At 52.0% G+C, this 21,391-nt stretch overlaps 1 protein-coding gene and 1 long non-coding RNA gene across 3 annotated transcripts; one reads left to right on the top strand and one right to left on the bottom strand.

Annotated features, from left to right (window-relative positions):
• The first annotated feature begins 241 nt into the window (after nucleotides 1-241).
• LOC133353385 (2-iminobutanoate/2-iminopropanoate deaminase-like) lies at nucleotides 242-7,040 on the top strand. 2 transcript variants are annotated; one of them, XM_061569599.1, is made up of 7 exons: nucleotides 242-397; nucleotides 1,230-1,296; nucleotides 2,289-2,394; nucleotides 3,479-3,533; nucleotides 4,698-4,766; nucleotides 5,625-5,680; nucleotides 6,686-7,040. In XM_061569599.1, exons 2-7 carry the CDS (start codon nucleotides 1,241-1,243, stop codon nucleotides 6,740-6,742), a joined length of 399 nt encoding a protein of 132 aa, XP_061425583.1. In that variant the 5' UTR covers nucleotides 242-397; nucleotides 1,230-1,240; the 3' UTR covers nucleotides 6,743-7,040. The 2 variants fall into 2 exon arrangements, with proteins under 2 accessions (XP_061425583.1, XP_061425584.1); XM_061569600.1 differs by lacking the exon at nucleotides 242-397 and having other exon boundaries at nucleotides 435-1,296.
• On the bottom strand, nucleotides 6,793-18,812 carry LOC133353386 (uncharacterized). The gene is made up of 2 exons (XR_009756370.1): nucleotides 18,760-18,812; nucleotides 6,793-12,178 (listed from the first exon to the last, which is right to left on the bottom strand). It is a non-coding gene; the product is annotated as an uncharacterized LOC133353386 (long non-coding RNA).
• Nucleotides 18,813-21,391: the final 2,579 nt, after the last annotated feature.

Raw genomic sequence — 21,391 nt, 5'->3', positions numbered from 1 at the left:
GTAAACAAAACCACATGTTGACATTACATAATACAACAACAAAACTATTGACATTGGGATATAATCCTCTGCCCGCAACAGCGCTCTTGTCAGCAGTTCCAAATTCCGTTCGGCTCATCGTTCCGTTGACCCCCAGGTCGCGTCTGTTGCAGTGACACGGGAACGCCCCTGCACATCCGAGCGTGGATTTGCCGCTTGCAATGTTGCCTCCTAACGCGTGCGCCTGTGTTTGTCTTCGTATCTGCGAGTGTGACCATGCGGTTGTGCCCGTTGTTGTGACCGTGTGCACGCGTGTGACGTGTGGTTAGTGTGTCAATGTGTACGTCTTTGTGCGTCTGCGTGACTTTGTGTTTGAGTGGAGCCGGAGCTGTCTGTGCGTGGAGTTAACTGTGCCTGTGTAAGTCTGTGCATCTTTCGCTGTCTGTGCCTTTGTGTGTGTGTGGGGGGCTGTGCGGATGTTGCTGGGGAGCGGTAGTGTAGCGCTTAGCGCACTGCGCTACGAACCCGGCGAACCGAGTTCGATTCCCGCTCACGGCCAACACCAATAGTGACGATTATCTAAACCGGTCCTGGGCCTCCCCTAGGTCGACTCGGACTCAAATGAGTACCTGGGGTGGTGTGTAAACATCGCCACTGGGGAGACAAAGGCAGCCGGGCGTGGTGTTGGTCACCCACCCCCTCGTGCGCTGTGTCGGCTTTCATAGGTGCTGGTTAACAGCACTTGCCCCAATAGTCTGTTGAAGGCTATACGGGGGATTTTTTGTCTTTGTATGCTGGGGAGCGGTAGCGCAGTGGTTAGCGCACTGCACCGGCGACACGAGTTGAAGTCCAACATCAATGAACGGGTGCTAGGCCTCCACTAGGTCGACTCGGAATTAAATGAGTACCCGGGACGGTGTGTGTGAACGTCAGCAGTGGGGAGACAAAGGCGGCCGGGCTTGGTGCTGGCCACCCACCCCCTCGTTTGCCGTGCCGACCTTCATAAGTGCTCCTCGCGAACAGCACTTGCCCCCAAGAGCCTGTTCAAGGCTATACGGAGTGTCTTTGTATGTGTGCGTGGTTCTGTGCGTGCGCGCGTTTGTGACTCGGCCCCTCTGTCCACGTTGTGTGTCAATCGCCCAGCTGATAGCGCGCTAAGTTGACCGCATCCTACCAAACGCAGCTGTTTTTAGCCGCAAAAGCTTGCAGCGTCTCCTCTTTTTGTGTCACGTTCGCAATCTCTGCTGCAGTCATCGGTGTCATGGATCCAATCGAGAGACGGATCGTCAACGCGTACCCAAACCCGCTGCCGTACAGGTGAGAGAGCACGCGGTCGGCCAAACCTTGATCGGCTCCTTATCAAGGAGCTGCTTTCGTGTCGTCATTTATTAAGGGCTCGCCGTCTCGTATTCACCAGCACGGTGCAATTGCGGCTCTTGAAATGCAGGGTGCTTCACAAAATTTGTTTTTAACACTTATACGGGACTAACGTTTTTCATGGGAAAAGAACGGATAATACTACGCTGTAACATGGTAACGAATGTATGTTAGTAGTTTCAAAAAGTCAATGAGTCTCTACTTGTTTGCCATCGTTGTCAACGCGTGCCTGGAATTTTCTCCAGGTGGTCTCCAGAGGCGCATTTCCCGTGGCGTTGTTGCAAATTCTCAGAAGTGTTAACGTGTTTTTCGTAGCACCCTGTATTTCACCGAATTATAAATAAGTGGCTCTTCTTCTTGTCGTTTTTTTGTTGCCGACCTCTGGATGAGAGCAGTGGTCATTCACCTCCATCGCAATAGAATAACGCCGCGGTGTACGTCTCCATCTTTTCACGTCGTTTCGCAGATACGTCGTCCCTCTTATTATTAACAACACCGCGGCCCGATTTAACGTCGCGTCAACCCCCACACGCTCACGTCGCTGCCAGCATCGTCACCGTCCGTGCCTTCTCCTTACCCGTCGCCTTTCAGCCCACACCACCCACCTGCCACTCCACCCGTTCTATTGCCGTGAAGGGGTGAACCCCATTCTTGTTTTTCTTGATTCTTTCGGTAAAGTCACGTAGAAGGGAAATAATAAAATAATATAAATATAAGACAATCAAAATTCTCACGACGTTTCGACTGCAACACAAGCAATCATGATCAGGTGTGAAATCCACAGCAAGAAAATTTGAAATTTTGAAACTTTTCAGAAAATTTGAAAAAAAAAATTCTGAAAAGTGGCCTAGACAATGGGAGCAGCAGAGGAGAAGGAGCGGTGGCAAATGCGTGGTTGTGCTCCCCCCTCCTACCCCACCCCCTAACGACAGCCAGGCGGTGCAGGCCGGCCGCACGCTCTACGTGTCCGGCCAGGTCGGGTTGGAGCCCGGCTCGGGGTTGTTGGTCCAAGGCGGGACGGGCGCACAAACTCGGCAGGTGCGTCACGTGCGTGCGTCACGTGCCTTCGTGTCTGCTTGTACGCGGTGCCCACCGTCGTGATATGATCGCCCAACATCTGCGTTGATGTTTCCGTAACTACATTTTACAATTTTAATGGATATATATTTTATTTTTTTAAGTAATTTGAGGCGGCTCGGAGGTCAGCGCCGCTGAGAACCTGGGTTCGACTCCAGGTTCTCCGCTGAGCCCGTGGTCAAACCGGGATGTCAAGCGAAGCGGCGAGTTTGGCGATCGATGTTCTCGGCCCGGTCATCACTGACTGCACAAAAACTACAATTGGGTTTTGCAGGATGTGGCGAAATCCCACCCCGGTGAGCATTAGGGCTCTCCCCGTTCGAGTGGCGTGCGCCGAAGATGTTACTCACTGCATCAGGGTGCATGGAAATATATGTGGATGTTCAAACTTCTTCCGCACCGCACGTAGCGTCACCGTGATAATCGGAGGTGCTGCCCCCTCGTGTGGATAGAAGGTCACTTGTGAGGTGGTCTCAGAAGTAGTTCTGTAATTTCTAGTTCTGCGGGCAGCTCTGTCTAACCTGAATGGATTCCTCCGTCCGGTGGCGCCAAGGGCACCCTCCTGGGAAAACGCACCATCAACAGATAACAACACAATGACATGTTTACTTAATTACACCTTTAGTCCTTACTGGACATCTGTGGAAAGAGCTTCGTAGCTCATCGGATTCCTCCTGCTGCAGTCTGAAAAAGGATTCTGAATTTGTAGCGGGTGGCGCACTGCACTACTAGCCCGGCCACCCGAGTTCGATACCGTCTCACGGCCAACACCAGGGGCGATTATCTGCGCCGGCCCCTGGGCACCCCCTAGGTAGACTCAGCCTCAAGTGACCGTCTGGTGCGACGTGTAAACATCGCCACGTGGGAGACAAAGGAGGTCGGGCGTGGTTGCTGGCGACCCACCGCTCTCGTTTTCCGTGACGGCCTTAATAGGCACTCGTCGACAGCACTTGCCCCGACGGTCCGTCAAGGCTATACGGGGGATCTGTATCTTTGTCTTTGTGTGTGACGTGTGCGACGTGTGTGACGTGTGTGACGTGCGCAGGCATTGAAGAACATCGGGATGATCCTTAAAGGCGCAAATTGCGACTACAAAAACGGTGACCACGTGTGCGGCCTGTGTGACACGTGTGATCACGTGTGTGACGTGTGTGATCACGTGTGTTACGTGTGTGATCACGTGTGTGACGTGTGTGACCACGTGTGTGACCACGTGTGATCACGTGTGTGATCACGTGTGCGGCTACGTGCAGTCCCGTTTGCACCCCGAGTCGTGAGTCGAGCGGCCATGGCTACGCCGCTGCACGTGGCTACGCCGCTGCACGTGGCTACGCCGCTGCACGTGGCTACGCCGCTGCACGTGGCTACGCCGCTGCACGTGGCTACGCCGCTGCACGTGGCTGCTGTTCGTAACCCAGCCCCCGTGGAGGCAGCGGCGAGGGGTTGATGGACCACCGGTGCAGTGCCATGGCCCCCCACGGGGGGGTAGAGCGGCGGTCTTCATCGCAAGGCCGCGGGCCACTGGGGGCCCTTGGTGGCCTTTAATGCGGCCCCCCCGACAATACACAAAATAAAGTGATCACCCTCCACCATCATCATCATCTTCGTCGTGCTGCTGTCAAACCCCCAATTGATTCAAATGTGTGGCGGCCCTCACACTGATGATGCCTTGTCGGTGAAAGCTCCCCACCCCCCCTACCACCTCGTCTGAAAATAATGAAGAACACCGGGATTGAGTGTTGTCCCCTCGCACGCATGGATTTTTCTCCGGGTCCCCCGGTTTTCCCCTCCACATTTACAAACACGCGTTCAAGAGTATTTGGCTGCTATACATTTCCACGTGATGGGCCACTTCGTTGATCTACCATTTGTGGCCAGGTCGCTTCTGATGAAGAGCTCAGTGGGGCTGACTTGGTTTAAAAAAAAAGTTTTTTAATCGATTATAGAAATCACACCACGAGACAAAAAGAGGAACACCTGCATGAGAGAGCAGACTCGGGCTGGGCCAGGGCTCGTCACGGCTAGATCTGTGGAAGGGGGGGAGGGGGGGTCGAGACTCACGATGGAATGGCAGCCAGAGGGAGTGGAACGAACCCGAGAGAGGGCTGTCCGACGCGGAGATGGAGCGACGCAAACGGCTCGCGTGCGGGAGCCGGAACGGGTCCGCGCGAGTCGGCGACGGCTCGGGGAAGCTTTCAGTCCAGCAGTGGATAGGGAACGTCTGCCGCCGCTGATAAACCTTTGATGACGCTTCTCGTTTGCAGTGGTCAAGACCACCGTGCTGCTCGCCGACATGAAGGACTTCTCCGCCGTCAATGAAGTCTACGCCGAGTGTGAGTGGCAGCGAGCCTGCGTCAGAGGTCGCAACCGGGTACCCGATACCCATACCCTACCCGATACCCGGCTACCCGTACCCGGCCGGGTATGGGTAGCCGTTTGCGACCCTGGTGCGGCCGGGTACGGGTACGGGTAGGCCGTGAGTCACTGGTGAGTAACTGTTTGTCACTCATTTCGGGTAGGGTACGGGTAGGGAACGGGTACCCGTACCCGGCCGGGTACGGGTACCCGTTTGCGACCCTGGTGCGGCCGGGTACGGGTAAGGAATCAAAACCCGTTTGCGACCTCTGGCCTGCGTGGCTGGACTCGACTTTGTTTATATCGAAGGGGCGAGATGTTAACTGCCTCGCCTGGTCTGCAGGAGGTCGGGGGTTCGATTCCAACCCTGACGCCTGCTGCTGCTGTATATTTAGAGTTTGCGGTGTGTCTCTCGCCGTGGTTGCGTGGATTTTTTGTTCTCCGGCTCCAAACTTAGACACATGCATCTATATTACCCATAATAGAGGTTTTTGGGTTAGATCGCGTAAATATAAATGTGTCGTTAAACCCGCCACCACCCGACACAGCCAATCCCGTGCGAGGGGTGTAGCGGTGTTGCAAGTTGACGTTATTACTGATTGTTGTTGTTACAGGGTGGGCAGCAGGGGCATTGCATCAAAATCACTTGTTGTACTGTACTATCCTCCCGCGTCCATGCTCCCCGCCGCCTTCAGCGACCGGTGCGAGGTCTGGTCAAACGACTCATCCGGCAGTGGAGTGACACGGCGGCTGTCTGCGTGAACGTGTCGTTCGTGATGGAGTTAATCTCTCTCCCTTTCTCTCTCCCCCGCCGCCGTGTGTGATCATGTCCGCAGTTTTCTCATCCAGATTCCCAGCCCGGGCTGCCTATCAAGTGATGGCGCTGCCCCGGGTACGTTGACAATGATGAGATACGACGTAGCTGGGCAGGCAAACACATTGTCCTGCGGAGGGAGCTGGTAGGAACGTTGGGTTGCTCGGTCAATGGCCAGGGTCAACGGCGGCGTGGTGTATTCCACAAATATGCCCGACTGAGGGCGGGCACAAGCCGGCGTGAGTAGGTTAAACGTTGAGTTTTATAAGGGCACCACGGGGTGACCAGCCCCTCCCCACCCAGCCCCACCCCACCCAGCCCCTCCCCACCCTCCCCTCTCCACCCAGCCCCACCCCTCCCATTTTTGGATGCACGACGGACGGACGGACACAATAACCCCCTGTGGGCTGGTGGAACCAGGTGGTTCCTACCAGTATATTGGCTGCGTCATATACACAATGCCCCGTGGCTCACCCAAAAAGTACTTTTCTTACACAATCCTTCGGCCCGACTGCCTTCAGCGATTGCGTAGTTTCAGCGGCGGCGTCGATTCAGCGCACGCAAACCGTGGACCGGGTTTTGACGCACGACGACTCATCAGCAGTGCCAGGCTTGCTTGAACGTGTCCTCATCCGTGTTCGTACAACAACAGCGTGGAGTTACAGCGCTCATAGCCTCGTCTCTCGGCGCTGTGTACAGCCGGAGATGTTTATTGTGTGTTCAGTTGTAGGCCTCTTTGTGAGTCTGTGGGTCTCGATGTGAGTCTATGGATATGTGTGTGAGTCTATTGGTCTCTGTGTGAGTCTATGATGGGTCGCTATGTGAGTCTATGGGTCTGTCTCTGTGAATGTATGGATATGTGTGTGAGTCTATTGGTCTCTGTGTGAGTCTATGCATCTGTATGTGAGCCTATGGGTCTGTCTCTTTGTGAGTCTATGGGTTTCTGTGAGTCTACAGGTATGTACGTGAGTCTCTGGGTCTCTTCGTCTATACAATGCAATGTGGATTTGTGTACCGTAGTGTCTAAATGCGACCTCATCTCAAATGAAATGACGCTGGGCTGACGCTGTTTGCGCTGTGCAGGGAGCGAGTGTGGAAATTGAGGCAGTGGCCGTGTTGGGACCCATCTCAGAAGCCTAAACAGCAACAACATCAACAACAACAACAGCAGCAACAACAACAACAGCAGCAACAACAACACGTATATTTTAATGAAATCTCCAAGCCTGTACAGTCTGATTGTATCAATCAACCCGTGTCATCTGCGAGAGCCAATTATGAGTCATTATCGCGCTTGCATGGGCTTTAGCATAATTACCCCGGGATCACGATGTGCTCTCACCAGTTGTGATTAAACTGCCGACGATGTCGTCCTGAGAGTGGCTGATGGAACATTTCTGTGGCCTGGCGAATAAAAGCAACGAGTGGACGGGGACGAGGGCTCTGCTGTTTCTCCATGAGAGTTTTTTTTTTGGGTTAAATCGCGTAAATATATAAATGTGTCGTTAAAACCCGCCACTACCCGACACAGCCAACTAGTAAGGGTTGTCACGTAAACAGAACGTGCCAATTCGTCACTAGTACAGCACACCAGATCGGGCTGTCGCCTGATGAAGCTAGTTGTATTTACTGCGAGTGATTATGTAATGACGACGACGACGATCCTCTCTGCTGTGACAAGACACCTCGCTTTGGTGCCACATTAGCCCAGGAACAAATGTAACTTCGACTGATGTAACTTCTCCTGCAATTTGCTTCTATTCCGACCCCCAGCCGTGGAGCTAGACACCTTCGTAGCTTCAATAAAACGGGCCTCCGTCCGTGCCACGATGTGCGATGGAAATGAGACTTTGACAAAACACTCATGACAATCTTCTTGGTTCTTTCGGTAAAGTCACGTAGAATAAAAATAATAAAATAATAAAAATAAAACATTATATTCTTATATTTTTTTATTATCTTCTATTATTATATTCTTTTATTCTATTCTATTATTTTATTATTTTTATTATGTTTTATTATTTTATTTTTTCCCTTCTACGTGACTTTACCGAAAGAACCAAGAAGATGAATCCCTGCAGTCACGAAAGCTTTAAATCAAAACTCATGACAATTTGTACTTTTCAGTGCATCCGTAAGCCGCCGCGTGATGCTGAGAAAATATCCCAAAGGCCAAATGTTTGTTATCCCCCAAACCCCGCGCGCGCATGTGAGAGTGTGCAATGTTGTATCAGCTCAGTACAAATGTATTGACGGCGGGGGGTGATTCGGAGGTGTTACTTTAGGGGTATTCTTCCTAGAGAGTCTAGAGTTTTTGGTGTCGACACGAGCTGTTGCGTGTCGCAATGCAATGAAATCTAAACAGATTGTCCGGGCCTGCTGAAGACACGCGTACACACACACACACACTCTGATATATCGCCTAATGCGTTAAAATCTCAACTCTTAATTTCCGATCAACCACGACCTATTAATAACGATCGCCATTTAAGTTAAATTGAAGTCATATCATAAAACAATATATTTTTTTCTTATTTTTAAAACCGCGCGACGTACGTTCGTACGGGTGCCAATCGCGGCACCGTCAGCGGACTGACTTCTCGCGAGAACGATTCCAGATCATTTCCCCGGGGGCCTCCGCTTGGGTTCCCAATCCCACCAGAGCGGTCATTCGGAGAAGGTTCCCCGCTTACATTTTGAGCGTCGACCCTCACACCACCGCACCTCACGCGGCGAGGCAGCGGGGACAACGCCGTCCCGTAGCCACGCACACGCCACCCAAACAAATCAAATCAACAATCGGCGATTTGGCCAAACGTCTCGGGGCAGGACCCTCCCGAAAGCGGTTTTGAGACCCGATGAGGCTTTCCCTTGTGAAGTCAAGAGGTCGTCTCGGCCAGTTGTCATCGGCGCGAGGACTCCCCGCATCGGTCACTTCCCACAGCTGACCTCCAAAGTTTGACCTCCTAGTCTCATGCATGACCACCACCAGCGTCTGGCTTTAGATCTTCCCGACCCCTGGGTAGCTGACCTCTGGGTGCCACTCCAGTGTCCAATCTCGGTAGACTACTCTCGAAAGACAAAGATCTCCCGTATAGCCTTAACATACTGTTGGGACAAGTGCTGTTAGCGAGCACCTATGAAGGCCGGCACGGCACACGAGATGATTGGTTGCCAACACCAAGCCCGGCCGCCTTTGACTCCCTAGTAGCGATGTTTACACACAGCACCAGGTACTAACTTGAGGCTGAGTCAACCTTGGGGAAGGACCCAGAACGAGTTCAGATAATCGTCACCGGTGTTGGCCGTGAGCGGCAATCGAACTCGGGTCGCCGGGTTCGCAGCGCAGCGCGCTAACCGCTCCACCACCGCTCGCCTCGCTTTCCCTGGTCTCCTCCACCCTGCACGCATGTCCCATCCATCACAACCTCCTCATCCTCCTCGTGATTACATCTACGACGCTGTGGTGCCACCACCTATTCGCCGCCTCCAAGCTGATGACCCTATCCTCCACCCTGGACACGTGCCCCATCCATCCATCACAACCTCCTCCTGATTACGTCCGTGGAACTTTCTTGCTACGTTCTGTTCCCAAAGTTTGCCCTACTATATCGTCCGAGCGTCCTCCACATAGATGGACATGATTATACTTGGACATCTATCGTTGGCGTGAGTTGGACGGCCGTTGCGTGCAGACAAAAAGAACCCCATACGTACACGTGTGAGTTAATGGTCAGGATTAAGTTTGAAAAATAACAATAATAGCCATCTACAGTCCTTTATAAATCCACTGCTGGATGAAGACCCTTGTTCCGAATCTTTCGGCCATGGGGGTTGTTTGACCATACTTCACCACACTGGTCACTGCGGGTTTGGGAAGTGGGGAGCCTAGAACTAGCACCGATGTCACTTACCATTGACGTTATCTTTGGAACAGGAATCAAACTCATGTGGCCGGGTTCATAGTGCAGTGCACTAACCACGGCGCCACCACTCCCCCAGATCGTTGGTTAAACTGACCAGCAGTTAAGATGCAGGGAGAGCACCCGATTTAAAAACTCAACTGGGAAAAGTAGTTTGAAAAATTGCATTCATATTACTATACTATCGATACGAATGGCTCATTACTTCTATCAGAAATGTTACATTTCATTCACTGGCATTTCACTTAAAGCTTTTGGCTGTTAGGCCTCTAAGAATTGCATTATGGGAGACTTGGATGCGTTTCGCCTTCATAAAATCTGGCCACGGTGGCGAAATGTTCACTACCTCGCCTGGTATTCAGGAGGTCGGGGGTTCGATCCCCACCCTGACTTCTCTCTCCCCGTGGTAGCGTGGTTTCTCTACAGTGTCCATCCGATTTTTGCCCTCTAAATGATTGAGAATCAACATCACGCGTTGAGAGTATTTGGCTGCTATAAATGTTCACGTGGTAAGCCCTCTGTGTCGGGCTGTCAATTTGTGGCAGCCAGGCTGCTTAGCTCAGTCGGGGCCTTACCTGGTAAAATAAGCGAGAGTTTAATGCACGCAATCTCGTCGGGGTTTTTTCCCTCCCTGCTTAATGCGTGGATTGGCGAACACCATGCATAACGGGTGCTATAGGCTTGCTGGGGGGGGGGGCTACATTGTGGGCAGCGGGAAAAAAAAATTCTGGCCTGGACTTTTGCAGCTGTTTTAGACTAATTTTAGGGTGCTGATTCCAAATCTGATCTCAGATTTGCTCTATCACATCTCATTTTTATGCTATCGGCATACCCCATTTTCATAGATTTTACCAGAAATTAACTCTGTCACTTATGATTGCAAGTTGTTGCGAGTCAGTGACTGCTTTAGTGTTATAATATGGTGCTGTATTTTTAGGATAGTGTGTTTATAATATCATTTTATGTAGATATCCACATTTATTGAATATTTTTCTTCTGCAGTTTTAATTGAAAATGCTATATTTGATAGACAAAAACTGATGCCAAATTTGGAATCAGCACCCCAAAATTACATTAAAACCGTTGGAATACCTTATGCCAGAAAAAATGTGTTGACCAGTGAAATCGATTGTTGTACTGTAGCATGCTCCAACATCTGCGCTCCCACGCCTTCAACCCCCAGAGACCAGTGTGGTGAAGTATGGTCATGCAGCCCCCACGACCCGGCACGGCGTGGGGGGATGCCCTCATCCAGCAGTGGATTGACATACCAGCATACCTGTCAACCCACACGGTTCACCCCGTGTTCTTGTACAGGAAAATTGAGTATTTCAGGGCCATACGGTGTACAGCCGTTTCAATACAGGCAAAAAAATAATGTATTTGTTTGTAACTTGATTTGAATCTTTCGTGACTGCAGGAATTACTCGTTGGTTCTTTTGGTAAGGTCACGTAGAAAGAAAATAAATTTAATAATAGAGTACGACGTTTCGATTGCAACACAAGCAACCATCATCAGGTAGAACTACATTTGAGAGAAATGTGTTTGTGTTTCTCCCTCGTGATGGAACTTTGTAGGATGAACGTTGAGATGTATAAGGCACACGGGGTGACCAATACGGTCTGAATTGGTCTCTAACAAGGTAGGGCGCTGACAAGGGGTTGACAGGGATGTACCAGACTGTACGCGTTTCGTTAAAGCATCTGCCCACTCACCCATTCCTCAACGCCACACGCGGAGTCACTGCCGATGGGATGACGAGGACGACTTCACATGAAATCCACATCGCGGAGTAACTGCCCGCACGTAGACTACGGTCACTCATGGCGAGCGTTCAGTATAAATGGAACACGCGAACACACAAACACACACTGCGTGTACAACCCGCAATTTACACTCACTGGCGTTCCAATGACGAATGTTAACAATAATCATAATTTCAACTTGGAACGCGCCAAATGCTACCTCCCCCCCCACACCGTCCGTCCCTCCAAGCTCTGCGGTCCTCTATGTATGAAGTTGTTACTTGGCCAATTGTTGAATGCTTGTGTGTAGGAGGAAACGGAAGCGCTGATGTTGGTCGCGAAAGCCGACGTGTTAAACTAAGTGCTGTTTTATTTCGCTAAAACGGTTAGGATAATTAACTACGACATTTTTTTATTCCCCGGTGCAAGATTCTAAATTCGTCCTCCCCCAGCCGCCGCCGTACCCACACCGATTCCACGATTCGCATTCTAATTCTATTCAAGGCGATGCGCATTTCGAGTTGGGGCCACGTGACATAGATCTGGCCAAATGTGTGTCGTGTAACCCTCCTCCTCCTCCTGCTGCTCCTGCGCCATTGCCACGTGACGGAGCCAAACGAATCGAATCGCCGCGCTCCCCGCAACGTCAGCGACCTTGTGACGCGACGAGCGACAAAAGGAGGCGAAGGTTGGTGGGGTGCACGTGGCAAACACCGTCAAATCGCAGACGGTTCGTGCCAACGAGCGTTAAAAAAAAATAAAAGCGACGTGATCTCCTAACTCGTGATTGGAAACGCAGTGGGTGTCCGTTGCGGGCAGCGATGCGGTGTCATGCCCGGCCTTCGCTTCCTTCCCCGTGTCCAGCGCCGCTCGACGTCATCCTATTCAGCGTCCGGTGCCGATGGGGCTGTGGTGGTGGACAGAAAAAGGGGGGGGGGAACAAACATACGACGAATTTGTTATTATTGATTGATTTATTCATTTTATTGTTTGTCTTACCGAGGAAGCTTTCGCGGTTGTTGCTGTACAGACGTTCGCTGCGTTTTCGGGCGGTACCGTGTATCAGTTAGACACGGTGTCCGACGTTTCGTTCCACATTTCAGAAGCTTTTTCAGGAGGTGGCTCACTTCAGTCCCTGGAGGAAGCTGTCAGCGCGTAAATTCGGTAACAACCCGGATACACATAGCCGCACCTCCTATGAGCAAGGCTGGCTACGTACGGTGCAAAGGAAGTTCAACATACATACATAGCTGTGGCGCGTTATCGAACTTGAACTCAGGTGGCCGGGTGCGTGGCGCAGTGTGTGCATAGCCACGCGTAAGTACAAATACAAAGCTCCCCCAAGGAGCCATGCGCACTGTTGGGGACAAGTGCTGTTGGTGAGCACCGATGGGAACACGCACTGGGCACGTGACCTCTTCAGGGATTAGAGACCCCTCGTCTCTCTAACCCCCCCCGCCCCCAGGTCCGCGCGTGGCCCTGAAGTGCCATCGCTGGGATGATAGCGACTCCTCTACCTATGAACATTCGACTTACGAACTTTCAGAGATACGAACAAACCTGGTCCGTGTCTCCAGTTGCCTGTTGGGACCGAGAGGCGTAAGTTCAACCGCCGTCAATGGATTGCGGTGGTGGCATCTACATCTACACAACGTGAACACCAGTGGCATCTACATCTGCAGAACGTGAACACCAGTGGCATCTACATCTGCAGAACGTGAACAACCAGTGGCATCTACATCTGCAGAGCGTGAACAACCAGTGGCATCTACATCTGCAGAACGTGAACAACCAGTGGCATCTACATCTGCAGAACGTGAACACCAGTGGCGTCTACATCTGCAGAACGTGAACAACCAGTGGCATCTACATCTGCAGAACGTGAACAACCAGTGGCATCTACATCTGCAGAACGTGAACAACCAGTGGCATCTACATCTGCAGAACGTGAACAACCAGTGGCATCTACATCTGCAGAACGTGAACAACCAGTGGCATCTACATCTGCAGAACGTGAACAACCAGTGGCATCTACATCTGCAGAACGTGAACAACCAGTGGCATCTACATCTGCAGAACGTGAACAACCAGTGGCATCTACATCTGCAGAGCGTGAACAACCAGTGGCATCTACATCTGCAGAACGTGAAGAACCAGTGGCATCTGCATCTGCAGAACGTGAAAAACCAGTGGCATCTACATCTGCAGAACGTGAACACCAGTGGCGTCTACATCTGCAGAACGTGAACACCAGTGGCGTCTACATATGCAAAGCGTGAATAACCAGTGGCATCTACATCTGCAGAACGTGAAGAACCAGTGGCATCTGCATCTGCAGAGCGTGAACAACCAGTGGCATCTACATCTGCAGAGCGTGAAGAACCAGTGGCATCTACATCTGCAGAACGTGAACAACCAGTGGCATCTACATCTGCAGAACGTGAAGAACCAGTGGCATCTGCATCTGCAGAGCGTGAAGAACCAGTGGCATCTACATTTGCAGAACGTGCGGAGTAGAGTGAGATGAGAGGGGAGAGCTAGTACAAGCGTCTGGTTCTCTAGCTGGTTCGGGTTAAGGGTGTCGCGAGTTCCAGTGTGTGGTTGGTTAGGGGTTGGCCTAGAAGTGTCCCGTTACCAAAGTTGTTTCGGGCCAAGGGATAGAGCTGGCACGCGTGCGTGCGGTTGCCTCGGCGGGTCGGGCGAGAGTGTAGTTCTCGCTCCGTGTAGCTCAGTGTCGCGAACTGCTTCCCCCACCACCACCGCCGCCACGGACACGGCTCATCTCCCTGTCGCCCTCTGCCCGCTCCGTTTCGTTCCGCCGAATCGAAGCGCGCGTGGCGACTCCTCGTGGTGGCGGCGGTGGTGGTGGCGGGGGGGGGGGGGTCGAGGGGGGGTCGTGACTGCGCGCTCGCGTCGCGTGTCGGGTTACCCCCTCGGCGTCGTCGTCCCCCCACCACCACGGCCACCCCCCCACCACCCCCCCACCACCACGGCCACCCCCACCACCACCCCCACCACCACGGCCACCCCCACCACCCCCACCACCACGGCCACCACCCCCCCACCACCACCCCCACCACCACGGCCACCCCCACCACCACCCCCACGGCCACCCGGGTCCGATGTCACCGCGTGCCGCGACGTCTGTCACCGTGGCGGGGTTGAGTCTCCCCCCCTCCCGCCCTCCCCCCGTGGTGGTTGTTGAGTTTGGTAGTGGTTGTTGAGTTTGGTGGTGGTGGTGTTGGTTGTTGAGTTTGGTGGTGGTGGTTGTTGAGTTTGGTGGTGTTGGTTGTTGAGTTTTGGTGGTGGTGGTTTTGGTTGTTGAGGTTTGGTGGTGGTGGTGGTGTTGGTTGTTGAGTTTGGTGGTGGTGGTGGCGGCGGCTGACGAGTCGCCCGGAATACGCCGTCGATTCTCGGCTTTGCAACTTTCGCAGACTCGGCGAGAGTTGAGCGGGACCGGCCGGCGTGGTTGGTCGATGTAGTGGTGATGGTGATGATGATGGTGATGATGATGGTGGTGATGTAGTAATAGTCATAATGGTGATGATGATACAACGGAGAAGACGACGAAGAATAATAGTTGACACTTCTAAAGCGCCTTTCACGCGGAGGTCACGAGGCGCTGTGTGAAACACACGACAAAGACAAAGACTCCACCCCGTGTAGCCTGTAACAGGCTGCAGGGGCAAGTGAAGTCCGGAACGGTACACGAGGGGGTGGGTGGCCAGCAGCACCACGCCCGGCCGCCTTTGTCTCCCCAGAGGCGATGTTTACACACCGCACCTGGTATTCATTTGAGGCAGAGTCAACCTAGGGGAGGCCCAGAACCGGTTCAGATAATTGTCACTGGTGATGGCCGTGAGCAGGAATCGATCTGAGGCCACCGGGTTTGTAGCGCTAACCGCTGCACCACCGCTCCCCACCTCCGACACACAGACACGCAAGCTCCCACCAAATCAGATCCAACCCCAACAATAAACGATTCAGGAAATCATTTTTAAAAATCCTTTAAAGCGAAGTCGCGTCTTTGGGCGCGATTTCAATGAAGCGGATCGAACGTCCAGTGGACGTGAATTCCATAGCGTGGGTGTCACCACCACCCATCGTCCTACAGAGACGCGACCTCGACACACACACAGAGGGCTCGACTCAGAGGTTCGCAGTTCCCTGGCAGGAGCGCGTGCACGAGGTTCACATAAAGCACCTTCACGTGTCGTGTGCATTGCCCATCACGACTTTAAATTTAGATTTAAAGCTTTCGTGACTGCAAGGATTCATCTTCTTGGTTCTTTCGGTAAAGTCACGTAGAAGGTAAATAATAAAATAATAAAAATAAAACATAAAATAATTCTCACGACGTTTCGGCCACAACGCAAGCAGCCGTCCTCAGGTGAAGACCAGGTCTGTCAGACGACGTTTCGGGGAGACAGCGTCTGAATTCAGACGCTGTCTCCCCGAGACAGATAATTATTTTATTATGTTTTATTTTTATCATTTTATTATTTCCCTTCTACGTGACTTTACTGAAAGAACCAAGAAGATGACATCACGACTTTGTTATTTATTTGTACTGAGCTTCGTCTCGTTTATTTTGTGTCCGTCCCGTCCGTACCGTGACGCCCGTCTCGCCATCGTCTGTACTGCGCGCTTCGTTTGCTCCGTCTCGTTTGTCCCGACCGTTGTTCAAAAGCGACCGCGTTTGCATGCGATTCGCGTCGACCCAACATGATTCCACACGCGGGTTTTGCTCGGTGGAGGAATCACACCGCGAGAGGAAGCCTTCATAATAAATCACAATAAGTTTAACACATGTAGGCTTTCGCGACCAATATTATTCATAATAAACGTTTTTTGGGTTAGATCGCGTTATTTATAAATGTGTCGTAGCCCTCCCACCACTCGACACGGCCAATCAGCAAAAAAGTGTCACGTTGACAAAAGACATAGTTCACTGCTTTAGCCCACCGGTGTGTTGAAGAGTGAATCCACAACATTGACAATTTTTGAGTAGTGCGACGTTTCGCTGGTAAATACATCCAGCATCATCGGGCAATTCGCCAGAATCGTGAAGCCCTCACTTGCTCCCCTTCATCCAGCAGTGGATTGGCCACGCCTGCTGATGGCGATGATGATAGATTTGACAACACACACACAGTCACCATTCAATGCACGCACCGCACGCGTGATAATCTATTTGTTTCCACAGAATCATCGCCTACCTCCCCAACTCGTATCGACAAAGGCGGGGTGGTGGACCCCCTCCTCCCTCCCCCTCCGTTCCCCCGCTTGCACCCCCTCCCTCCGCAATGCCCCCCGCAGAGACCAAGTAATTGAATTAATTTAAGGCGTCTGCGGGGGTATTGAGGCACGTTGTGACTTGCCCAGGGACAACTTATGTTCTACCACCGTCTGTGGGCTTAGCGGGGGGATTGCGAATGCAATACCCAATGTTCCACTTAGTGGGTGGCGTGCCCACAGCGCGTCTTGTTTTATGGATAAACTGCCCCCTATCCCCCCCCCCGGCCATAGCAATGTGGAATTTCCTCCAGGTGAGCGCTCGTTTTGAGTAGGGAGCATACTTTCGAAATGTGTTACTCTAGCTCATTGCTTCGGTTAGCCACCACCGCCAGCACCATCAGCCATGGTCAATCCACTGCTGGATGAATAAGACCTCCCCTACTGGACGCTGCGACGTAACAGTGCGCCCAGCTGCTTGCACGCGAGCTGATTGTATCGCTCCATCTCCTCGGTCCCCGCAGTGTCGGTGGAGTCAAGCTGCAGAGTCAACTGGGTGAACAACGACCTCGCCTGGGACGCAGAAGGTCGTCGGTTCGATCCCGGCCCTGTTGTATATTTGGAATCTGCGTGTCGCTCTCTCTCCCCGTGGTCGCGTGGGGTTTTCCCCGGGTCCTCTGGTTTTCCCCTCCGCATTTAGAATCAACATCATCACGCGTTTTTAGAGTATTTGGCTCCGATGAATTTCTACGTGACAAGCCACTTCGTTGAGCTATCATTTGTGATCGCCAAGTAAGTATAGTAGCTCAGTGGAACTTACCTGGTAAAATAAAAAAATAGTTTAAGAATATAATGAATTGAAGACGGCAATTCAGAGGGATAAACTGGAATGCGGTTGGCATCGGGGAAGGTGAGACAAAGCGAGAACTCTGAAGAGTGGCAACATTCTCGACCGCCGAGGGGCGAGAGTTAGCGGCAATTGTGGCGCAGTCGGAATCTTCGTCTGCTCACAAATGAGAGGCGAAGTGAGCTACGTAGCTGGCACGTGTCTCTCTCTCTCTGCCTGACCGCGTCCTTTCTCAATGCCGTCGGAAATCGAGGTATTCCCCGCACCACGCAGCTCTCTGTTCGTGATAGTTACCCAAGACCAGTGCATCGGATGTTCCCCAGTTTCGTCCGGATTGTACACATTGCCCATGCAACTCGATTCGCTGTCCTCCACGGCTTCCTGTGGTAACCTCTAATGTCTCCAGTCGAAAGATAATTCACATTCAGTCTCTTATTGTCTCCTGACACGGCCAAGAAATCAAACTTCTCATTTCACGAATTATTTAAAAAATGTGTTTCTATCTATAGAATGAATAACCACTGACCCACACTGATCGCCTTGGTGAAGTATGGTCAAATAACCGCGCCACGAATCTGCGTGTGCTTGTGGGAGGCTCTCATCCAGCAGTGGATTGCCCTAAGAGCTGAGACGCGTCCGGTGGAGGTTATTGAATCGGCACCGTGGCGCTTGAACCATCGACAACCCGCGGTGTTTGAAACGGATGCTTAGCAGAGGCCGCATTCTTTCAGCCGTAAATCCCAGCGACCGGTTGCTGGGATACTACGTGGCAACAGAAGTAACCCGATGCTGAAAAACTATCTGTAAATGACTCAGCTCGGATTAGGCTGCTAAACTATGAACAACAAAAAAACTATGAACTTAACGATGTTTTATTTTTTGCCAGGTAATGCCCTCTGAGCTCCATAGCTATTTTTCCAGAAGCACAAATGATAGCTCAGCAAAGTGGCTTATCACGTGGACATTTATAGCGGCCAAATACTCGAAACGCGTGATGTTGATTATAAACGTGGAGTTGGAAAACCGGCAGGCCCGGAGAAAAATCCACGGGTAGAGAGAGAGACACCGCAAACCCCAAATATACAACATGTATCACCAGGGTCAGGATCGAACCCACGACCTCCTGTATACCAGGCGAGGGAGTTGATATCTCCTAGCCACGGTAGCGCCTCCACCACTACCACCGCAGCAGCAGCAGCAACTTTGGCCCCAACCGTGGCAGCTTGGCAGGACCCTCACAAGCCTCAGTGCGGCTTTGGTGGGTGAACGAAGCGTGGCCTCGTTCTTTCTCGTCGTGTGGCACGCGGTGTGGATGCAGAGCATCGGCGACTAATTTCGCATTCGAGCCAAGAAAACTGCGTCAGGGTGTGCAGGGTGGTGCTGTGTGCATGAGTCGGCGTCCTCACCTGAATTGTTCCCATCGCCGGCTGTCACCACCTCTCCATCCGTCGCATCTGGAGCCGAGAGACAGAAACACAGCGACTTTTACCATAGAGACACACAGCACTTTTACCATAGAGACACACAGCACCTTTACCATAGACACAGCACGTTTACCATAGAGACACACAGCACGTTTACCATAGAGACACACAGCACGTTTACCATAGACACAGCACGTTTACCATAGAGACACACAGCACTTTTACCATAGAGACACACAGCACTTTTACCATAGAGACACACAGCACGTTTACCATAAAGACACACAGCACTTTTACCACGGTAGCTACAGACCTACATATTCATGTTGGCTATGTTAGTCGCTGTAGCTGTGCGTGTCGGCTATGGTATGAGCTGTTGCTGTGTATGTCGGCTATGGCAGGAGCTGTTGCTGTGTATGTCGGCTATGGCAGGAGCTGTTGCTGTGTATGTCGGCTATGGCAATATCTGTTGCTGTGCATGTCGGCTATGGCAATATCTGTTGTTGTGCATGTCGGCTATGGCAATATCTGTTGCTGTGCATGTCGGCTATGGCAATATCTGTTGCTGTGCATGTCGGCTATGGCAATATCTGTTGCTGTGTATGTCGGCTATGGCAATATCTGTTGCTGTGCATGTCGGCTATGGCAATATCTGTTGCTGTGCATGTCGGCTATGGCAATATCTGTTGCTGTGCATGTCGGCTATGGCAATATCTGTTGCTGTGCATGTCGGCTATGGCAATATCTGTTGTTGTGCATGTCGGCTATGGCAATATCTGTTGCTGTGCATGTCGGCTATGGCAATATCTGTTGCTGTGCATGTCGGCTATGGCAATATCTGTTGCTGTGCATGTCGGCTATGGCAATATCTGTTGCTGTGCATGTCGGCTATGGCAATATCTGTTGCTGTGCATGTCGGCTATGGCAATATCTGTTGCTGTGCATGTCGGCTATGGCAATATCTATTGCTGTGCATGTCGGCTATGGCAATATCTGTTGCTGTGTATGTCGGCTATGGCAATATCTGTTGCTGTGCATGTCGGCTATGGCAATATCTGTTGCTGTGTATGTCGGCTATGGCAATATCTGTTGCTGTGTGTCGGCTATGGCTATATCTGTTGCTGTGTATGTCGGCTATGGCAATATCTGTTGCTGTGCATGTCGGCTATGGCAATATCTGTTGCTGTGCATGTCGGCTATGGCAATATCTGTTGCTGTGCATGTCGGCTATGGCAATATCTGTTGCTGTGCATGTCGGCTATGGCAGAAGCTGTTGCTGTGTATGTCGGCTATGGCAGGAGCTGTGGCTGTGCATGTCGGCTATGGCAATATCTGTTGCTGTGTATGTCGGCTATGGCAATATCTGTAGCTGTGCATGTCGGCTATGGCAGAAGCTGTTGCTGTGTATGTCGGCTATGGCAGAAGCTGTGGCTGTGCATGTCGGCTATGGCAATATCTGTTGCTGTGCATGTCGGCTATGGCAATATCTGTTGCTGTGCATGTCGGCTATGGCAATATATGTTGCTGTGTATGTCGGCTATGGCAATATCTGTTGCTGTGCATGTCGGCTATGGCAATATCTGTTGCTGTTTATGTCGGCTATGGCAATATCTGTTGCTGTGCATGTCGGCTATGGCAATATCTGTTGCTGTGCATGTCGGCTATGGCAGAAGCTGTAGCTATGAACATTAGCGATGGCAGTGTCTATAGCTATGCACGCTGGTCACGGAAATTGCTGTAGCCACCAACATTGGCTATCGTGGTGTCTGTAGCCATCTATGGTGCAGGCTATGATGGCAGCTATGCATGTACACGTGTTGAACTTCTTTCGCACCGTACGTATTCAACCGCGCTAATCGGAGGTGCGGCGGGTGGGGAGGGGGACATCAAGGCTGGACACAACGGGAGACGTTCCACAAGTCGTGAGGACACACAACGAATTTGCAATCTACGCAGCGCAGTGGTTCATCGTCCCCGTGACCCCGGGGACTCGCCTTTCTCGTGCTCCTCACGACGGCTCTGGCTGCAGCCCTCTCCGTTCTCCTGCGCGCCGGCGACTCGGGTCGATTTGCTGCTCGCGCAGCCCATGACGACGACGACGAGGAGGAGGAGGACGACGCTGCTGCTGCTGCTTCTGTGCGGCTGCCCCCTCTGGGTCGCTGGCCCCTCTGGGTCGCTGCCCTCTCAACGCGAAAGTTGCCTCGAGAAGGGACCCCGACTCCACGGGTAGCAGCGCCTCCTGTGAGAAGGCGACGATGATGATGGTGATGCCCGTTCTGTCGGCTACACGAGGAGGCGTCCGACTTCCCGGAGGAGATCTCTGTCTGTCTGTCTCTCTCTCAGTCTCTCTCTCTGTCTCTCTCTCTGTGTCTCTCTCAGGCTGTCTCTGTCTCGCTGTGTCTCTGTCTCGCTGTGTCTCTGTCTCGCTGTGTCTCTGTCTCTCTCGCTGTGTGGCTCTCTCTGTCTCTCTCGCTGTGTCTCTCTTTGTCTCTGTCTCTCTCTCTCTGTGTCTCTCTATCTCTGTCTGTCACTCTATCTCTCTCTGTCTCTCTCTCTGTGTCTCTCTGTCTCTGTCTGTCACTCTATCTCTATCTGTCTCTCTCTCTGTGTCTCT

The sequence above is a fragment of the Lethenteron reissneri genome, chromosome 43 (genome assembly GCF_015708825.2).
Source record: "Lethenteron reissneri isolate LAM-NWPU_2019-01 chromosome 43, ASM1570882v1, whole genome shotgun sequence".
Taxonomy (NCBI): domain Eukaryota; kingdom Metazoa; phylum Chordata; class Hyperoartia; order Petromyzontiformes; family Petromyzontidae; genus Lethenteron; species Lethenteron reissneri.
Note: the sequence above shows the minus strand (reverse complement) of the source record. Positions and strands in the feature narration are given on the sequence as shown.

Bases quoted from the DNA above. Each gene is read 5' to 3' on its own strand.
- LOC133353385 (XM_061569599.1), top strand. From the start codon at position 1,241: ATGGATCCAATCGAGAGACGGATCGTCAACGCGTACCCAAACCCGCTG. The intron at 1,297-2,288 runs GTGAGAGAGCAC...CCCTAACGACAG, and splicing joins CCAAACCCGCTGCCGTACAG to CCAGGCGGTGCAGGCCGGCC. The intron at 3,534-4,697 runs GTGACCACGTGT...TCTCGTTTGCAG, and splicing joins AAATTGCGACTACAAAAACG to TGGTCAAGACCACCGTGCTG.